The sequence below is a fragment of the Puntigrus tetrazona genome, unplaced genomic scaffold (assembly GCF_018831695.1).
Source record: "Puntigrus tetrazona isolate hp1 unplaced genomic scaffold, ASM1883169v1 S000000575, whole genome shotgun sequence".
Lineage (NCBI taxonomy): Eukaryota > Metazoa > Chordata > Actinopteri > Cypriniformes > Cyprinidae > Puntigrus > Puntigrus tetrazona.
The window spans coordinates 127,501-135,000 of NW_025048207.1; the positions used below are offsets into that span (position 1 = coordinate 127,501).

The window sequence follows — 7,500 nt, forward strand, 5'->3', positions numbered from 1 at the left end:
CATTTTCTGTTTCTTTTTAGTATTTTGAGTAGATACAGAAACAGAAACACTCGTTTAATTGATCATACATCCTCAACTAACATTAATTTGCAAAGGAACCCTAAGAAAGAAGCAATGCATGCATCAAAAATAACTTAAATCTGCTATTAAATACTAAATTAAGGATAAAAGACTACTTTTTCATGCATTGCTCGATTAAGAATTAAGTCTTAATGAATCTTTAAGACTAGTGGAAAGAAAGTATCCATAATATACATTCAGGTGTATGCTTTATTGCACTTTATCACTTGGCGTCTGTAGATTTCAATTACAATGCATGTCTTTAAAAAGTTTTTTCTCCACTTCGGTGGCACGCACTCGCACCGGACTTTAGAGTTTTATTCCTCTCTGTGTTCTGAAGGTTTTTACTGAGGGGTTTGTTGATATGTCATTCACCTGAGTTTATCTGATGTTTAGCAGATGCTTTAATTGCAACACATCCTCTTTTAAAGGTTATTTCCTTAAAAAAAAAGTTTTTTTCCCCATTTCAGCAGCACTTGCAAACACCATCACTTAGAGTTACGGTCCTCTCTATATTCTGAATGTTTTTACTGAGAGATTTGTTCATATATATTTTGGCCTGATTTATATGACATATTATAACTTAAAAACGTGGAGATAATGGATTTTTGAAGCACTGCAAGTTTTGTTGTCCATTTCAGCAGCACTTACAAAAACCAAACTTTGCAGGTTTATTCCTCTCTATATTCTAAAGGATTTTACTGAAAGATTTGTCCATATATATTTTAGGTTGATATATATGACGTATAATACCTAAAAACGTGGATATGTTATCATATATTTAAGCACTTTTTGAGTTTTGTTGTCCATTTCAGCATCACTTACAAAAACCAAACTTTGCAGGTTTATTCCTCTCTATATTCTGAAGGTTTTTACTGAGGGGTTTGTTCGTATATCATTCACTTCAGTTTAATATAGCACTTTAACCGTTTGCATATATAGATTTCAATTACAGCACACATCTTTAAAGGCGATTTACTCAAAAACTTTTTTCTACACTTCAGCAATGCTTACAAACACCAGACTTAGTAGTTTTATTCCTCTCTATATTCTGAAGGATTTTACTGTAAGATTTGTTCATATATATATTTTGGGTTGATTTATATGACTTAGAATACCTAAAAACGTGGAGACTTAGTATCATTTTTTCCTCACTTTTGAGTTTTGTTGTCCATTTCAGCAGCACTTACAAAAACCAAACTTAGCAGGTTTAAGATTATGTTAATATATATTTTGGGTTGATTTTTTTATGACTTAGAATACCTAAAAACGCGGATTTGTTATCTTATTTAAGGACTTTGAGTTTTGTTGTCCATTTCAGCAGCACTTACAAAAACCAAACTTAGCAGGTTTATTCCTCTCTATATTCTGAAGGATCTTACTGAAAGATTTGTTCATATATATATTTTGGGCTGATTCGTATGACGATTTTCCTAAAAACATGGCAATTTTTATTTTCCCTTTACGTTGACAGTATTTCCTGATTAACAGAGCAATAAAAAGAGAAATCCAGAATCCTCTCTACAAATACCTTCAAAATGAACAAGAATTTTGAACCTGACTTTATCCAATGCTCATATTTATTTTCCGCAAATGTATGCAACTTAGTGCATATTTAAATAAATGATGTAGCCGCTTCTGATCCAAAGCAGTTGCCTTGATATGCTGTGACTAATCATTTAGGGAAGTATAACGTTGTACTCTTTTCTGTAAATGTCAAAATGTTTTCCTGTAGTTCGTAGGCCCCCCAAACCCCCGCGGCCCTCGCTGCCCCTCAAACACACACCTGAAGTGGACCGGTCGAATCCGAACACCAGTGCTCAGCGCGAACAGTGCGGCGTCCAGACGGACTTTGACGACATCATTGACGACATCTTCGATGACATCTCTCCCATAGGCCCCGCCCCCGGAGCCATCGGTTCCACCCAGATCAACCTCGATTCCCCAGGGGACCCGATGAAAGAGGAGCCCAGCGTTCGCCCCAGACCTCGGCCCCGTTCCAGAGTCGCCCTGCGACCCGCCGAGGACGTTGCGGACCAGCAGATGATGCAGGAGGTCAAAGTTCAGACTCTGGTGCGTCTGAAGGACGATGGGGCCCAGAATGCGTTCGCCGGCTTCGGCTGACGCTCCGTCCAACATCTCCAGCAAATACCTGCAAGACCTGCTGGAGGTGTTTGGTTCGGATGAAACGAATGTCCAGCGCGGGGAAAGTCAACAGAGGGATGCAGGAACTGTACTAGAAGAGGAAACCGCGGCCATTATGACACCTATACCGGCAGAACCGTTAAATAGACCCAAACCGCGACCTAGAACTCAGAAATCCATGCCCCAGCTCACCTCAAAACCATCTGTCTTTGAGGTTTTTGATACCAGAGAACCTAGCGGTGAGCAGAACCCCTCCAAACCACCGAGTCCACCAGTGCCAGCACCCAGACCCCTTCTAAACAAACTCCAAAGTCCGTCAGAGTCCAGATCTTCTCCGCCAGGACCGGCCTGACAGCGCTCCTCCAGAGCAGCAGGTGGCAGCGCAGGTCTCTGCTCCACCCGAGAGGAGAAACTCAGATGATCAAACTACTAACACTCGAGTGAAGACGCCACCAGTGACTGACCGGAGCGTTGGAAAACGTGAGTATATTGGTGGATTTCTAGTTTACTTTCTAGTAGGGGTGCACGGTATTGCATCGAACTGCAATTTTTTGGGATAAAATTAAAAAAAGATTGAGGTTTACTTTGCTTATTTGAGAAATAAAAGAAACAAACTGAGATTTGTCTGATACAAAATTGAATGCAATTGACAAAAGTTGCAAGTTTGATTAGCTTGCTTGCGCGATTTGGGAAATTTTCATAAAAAATAGTGATAAATGTGATTTTGAAAAAGGCTTTAGCTTCACTTATAATCTAATAAACAGAAAATTGCAATTGCAGTGTATTATATTTTAAATGTTATTGAATGCAGAAAAGCTCACGTTTTCCTTTTCTTGTTAAAAATGTCATTATTTATCGATTATTATATCTATTATAATTATTTGGGAAAATAATAAATATTACTCCTAATATTTCACTGTTAAATATTAAGAAATGGTACAAGTGTAAAATGACCACAAAATTTATGGCTGTGCTTATTTCTTTATTCCCAAAAATTTCCAAAAGTTTTTATTTAAAGCAAGGTAAAGCCACAGGGATCCATTAAATCTTCTCTTTTGTGCATCATAGCCGGTATATAATTGCTTCTTATTATGATGTTGTGAAGGTATTTGACACATTCGAGCAAGTTCAAAATTACTTATACTATGCATTTATTTTTACTGTACTCGTTTCAATGATTCAGAGTCGACTCTAACTGTAGACATGGTGCACTTTCAGATTGAAAACTTTTTTCATTCACGTTAAAGAGCCATAATTGAGGCACTTTAACTTTGCATAGCTTAATGTTTAGCGAGTGTCTGTGTTTCTATCCAGGTCTGTCGGCCCCCAAACACTCCCGTCCTCCTCCACCTGTGCTCAGGAAGACGCTGTCCAGCTCACAGGTGAGTTATACCTGCTGATAAACCACCTTTATGTAGAAGTGTCTCTGTTAGAAGGATCATTAATGTTGGTGATGGTCGTGTGTTCAGGTCGCGGTGGATGTTTCCGGAAACTCCTCCGTTCCTTCTCTTCCTCCGAGGTACTGCAGTGTTTTTCCTCCAAAATCATCCGTTTTGTTCTTTTCCCGTCTCTCATTCGCTCTCTTTGTGTTTCAGACCCAGTGGTGGCAGACTCCTCCCACTCCGCCCTCCTCCAATCAAAGTGACCAAACGTCCAGGCTCCTCCTCCTCCCCTGCCGCGACCAATCAGCTGCCAGGCAGCAGGGTGCCGAAGAGAGGCCCGCCCCTCCCGCCCCGCCCCGGACCAGGACACCCGCTCTACCAGCGCTATTCTGTGAGTCCTGTTTAAGAGTTTACGTTGTTATCGTTTTGACATTACTACATTTCGCAAAACAAAAAAGGAGATCGCTGGCAGAATGTGCGAGTTGCTGTTTTCCATAAACTGAAAGCAAACTGTGATTTTGTGCTTTTTTCTAAGTCTTCTGAAGCCGTGTGATGGTATTTACTAAAACTAAAAATGCAACAATTAAAATAAAAATAAAATTAAAATAATAAAAATTAAATTAAATATAGTGGATTAAAAACCTTTTTAATTTTATTGAAAATGGCAAATAATTACGTTGATAAATATATATATTTCATTAAATCAAATGCATACGTATATTTCATTTTACTAAAACTTAATAAAATACACATATTGCGCTCAGAAAAGTTAGAGGGTTACGAATGTTGCCATGGCAACTGCAATCAAATATGTTTACTAAAACTGAAATAAAAATGCTGAATTGAAATAAAAGATGAAGACAAAAGAACATTGGTTATTAAAACAAGTGTGATGAACTGAAATAACAAAAGTAAGAAATAAATATGATATAAAAGTATTTAAAAAATGTTGCCTTGGCAAGGTACTAAAATCTCTTAGACCAAATAAGAGAATTTGAATAAAATAAAATTACTGAATATAAAAATATCAGATCACCAAAATAGCAAATAAATAAATAACGTTGGAATATTTATTAATACTATAATAATGTAACAGTTCTTAAGTATTTAATACTTTTTTCCTGTTGCTGTTGTTTGCTCAAATATCAAATGTAGCCTTTAGACTGAACTGCCCTTTAAATACATTTTAAAAAGCTGTTTTGTGTGTTTGTGCATTAGAGCAAAGAGCTGGAGAACACCAGCAAAGACCAAGAGGAACCACCTGAGGAAACATCTTCACTTGTCAGTGTACACACACACACACACACACACACACACACACACACACACACACACACACACACACACACACACACACACACAAAAATTATACAAACAGTGGTCGTGAAATATTATTTCCTGCTACAGGAAGAAGAGCACCTGATTGTCCTGGAAGACGCAGACGTCCCACAAACGCTGTCAAACACACTCCAGGACCTCTGCTCCTCAGGAGAGGTCAAAGGTCAAGACGTGACTGTCCGTGAGCTTCTCCTGGACGAAGAGCCCTCGGAGCAACCGATCCAACAAGACACACAGAACAGGTGAAACATGATGACAAATAATATTTATTTATATATATATATATATATATATATATATATATATATATATATATATATATATATATATATATATATATATATATACATACAATAATTTTATAAATAAATTAATAAATGTTATACATACGTACTGTAAACGAAAACTTTTCTTCAGGATTATTATCTCTATTAATCATTTGTGTGTGTGTGTGTGTGTGTGTGTGTGTGTGTGTGTGTGTTATTTAGGCATACGTATGAAAGGTTGCTCATTTGTTTATGGAAATTAGGTTTGAAGTCACGGTAACGTCATGGAAATGCATTGGTCGTTAAAAACAATGTCGGTCACGAACAGTGAAGCGGTGTGTGTTTCTGTCCAGGAGCGTCGTGGCCCGCTTCACGTTCGAGGGGGAGGAGGGGGAGCTGTCCTTCACTGACGGTGATGTCATCACTCTGACGGAATATGTAAATGAGGAGTGGGGGCGTGGCCTCCTGAACGGACGGACGGGAGCCTTCCCTCTCAGCTTCATCCAGGCCGTGGAGGAGAGCGAACCGTTGCCAAGGAAACCGACTCCGGAATGTCCGGTAAACAAACACTCGTCAACCACGGACCAATCGGCAGTGAGCGTGACCGAGACGCTGAGAACCGCGTTTGAAACCTGTTTTGATATTAGCCGCTTTATTAGATGGTCAAAAAGCTCATCATAATTAAGTAAACTGCTGGTCTGTGTGGATTTCTTTCTCTCCAGCGGCCCCCGCAGGAGCCGGAGTCAGAGGACGAGCACTTTATGACTTTACTCCCGCGTGTGAGGACGAGCTCTGTCTGAAGGTCTGTGTGAGATTCATCACAACTCAGTCATGAAGTCTAGAGGAATTCAATAAATCCCATTAAATTCTCCCTTGAAAATATGCCTCATATATATATATATATATATATATATATATATAATATATATATATATATATATATATATATATATATATATATATACATATATACATATATATATATATATATATATATATATATATACATATAGATACATACATATAGATAAATACATATACATAGAGATACACATATATTGTTTATATTTTGTTTGTTTATAACGAAATACAATTAGTTAATATTTAAAACTTTAATATATCAAATATGTAATTCTAAAACAAATATTGTAAATATATTTTAATTCTATTGATCTGCTGTAATTGTGTGTATTGAGAATTATTATCATTCAATAATATATCGCAATTCATTGAAAGTATTGAAATCGATATATGCTCAATATTAATGATTAGTTACTAATTTATCATTGAATAATATTTAAATAATACTAATTTAAATGTGTGTGTGTGTGTGTGTGTGTGTGTGTGCGCAGGCAGGAGATGCGGTGTGTGATTTGGAGGACATGGATGCTGAGTGGTTTCTTGGAGAATCCGGTGGGAAACGGGCATTGTCCCTAAAAACTACATCCAAGTGCTGCTGGACCCCTGAACACGGGCTGTCCCGTCATGTGCCTGATGAGTGTTTCTGCATTTGCCTTACTTAGATGTAATACAGTTAAATGAGGTTAGTGAGGGGATGTCCTGTACTGTACTGACGTGTGTGTGTGTGTGTGTGTGTGTGCGCGCGGCCAGATGAACTTGTTTACACTTTTAACCCACATTAAACTGATCAGTTATGTAAACATCTGTTCTGTCATTTTTTTTAAGCGTCCCGTTTTTGAACATTCACATTCAATGTCAGTGATTTCCCGCCCTTTTTACATGACCAGGCATGCATAATCTACTCGGTAAGGATTAATTAAAAAAACGTATTTTACTCACAATGTAAACACAATGCAATATTTTAGAGCTTGGAGTAACTAGTAAAAAGCGTTCGTGGGAAATGGCCAAAACGTTATTTTAAAGACTCTTCTGCTCAGCAAGGCTTCATCAAAAGTGCATGCAGTGCAAAAATGATACGGCAACATTTACAATTTATTCGGTTTTATTAATTCGTGATAAAAAATAGTAAAAGCAAAAATAAAAAAACGTGAATTTGAAGAGAAACGTGACCCCTCAAATCCACAGTTTTTTTTCTTTTACTATTTTTTTATTACTTAAAAAAAGCCTTGTGTTTTCGTCTCGCTTGCTTACTAAAATGATACCCTAGAAAAGTGAACTCTCGCTTCGTTTCGGTCGTCGCTCCCATGAAATAAAACACAGGCTCGCGTTCGTCAGCTACTCATGATGTATTGTTGCAATACAAAACAAAACATGAAATAAATCCATAATTGGAATAATTACGAGGAACTTGAGGCCCCCCCGAACGGCCACCGTACAAAAGTTAATAC

The 7,500-nt window shown here is 37.7% G+C and overlaps 2 protein-coding genes across 2 annotated transcripts in view; one reads left to right on the forward strand and one right to left on the reverse strand.

Moving 5' to 3' along the window:
- The window catches only part of wu:fy63c09 (uncharacterized protein LOC797544 homolog), a 12,179-nt gene extending 5,327 nt beyond the window's left edge, over positions 1 to 6,852 (forward strand). The window contains 11 exon segments of the mRNA XM_043232530.1: positions 1,796 to 2,181; positions 2,183 to 2,521; positions 2,523 to 2,685; positions 3,520 to 3,587; positions 3,675 to 3,724; positions 3,801 to 3,978; positions 4,806 to 4,868; positions 4,995 to 5,167; positions 5,545 to 5,749; positions 5,914 to 5,993; positions 6,544 to 6,852. Of these exon segments, the coding sequence (XP_043088465.1) occupies positions 1,796 to 2,181; positions 2,183 to 2,521; positions 2,523 to 2,685; positions 3,520 to 3,587; positions 3,675 to 3,724; positions 3,801 to 3,978; positions 4,806 to 4,868; positions 4,995 to 5,167; positions 5,545 to 5,749; positions 5,914 to 5,991 (1,703 nt within the window). The 3' untranslated portion in view covers positions 5,992 to 5,993; positions 6,544 to 6,852.
- Positions 6,853 to 7,383: 531 nt separating this feature from the next.
- LOC122334549 (serine/threonine-protein kinase DCLK2) overlaps positions 7,384 to 7,500 on the reverse strand; it is a 15,391-nt gene continuing 15,274 nt past the window's right edge. The window contains 1 exon segment of the mRNA XM_043232548.1: positions 7,384 to 7,500. This exon segment is cut by the window's right edge and continues 1,272 nt beyond it. The gene's annotated coding sequence lies outside the window, so the exon portion shown is untranslated.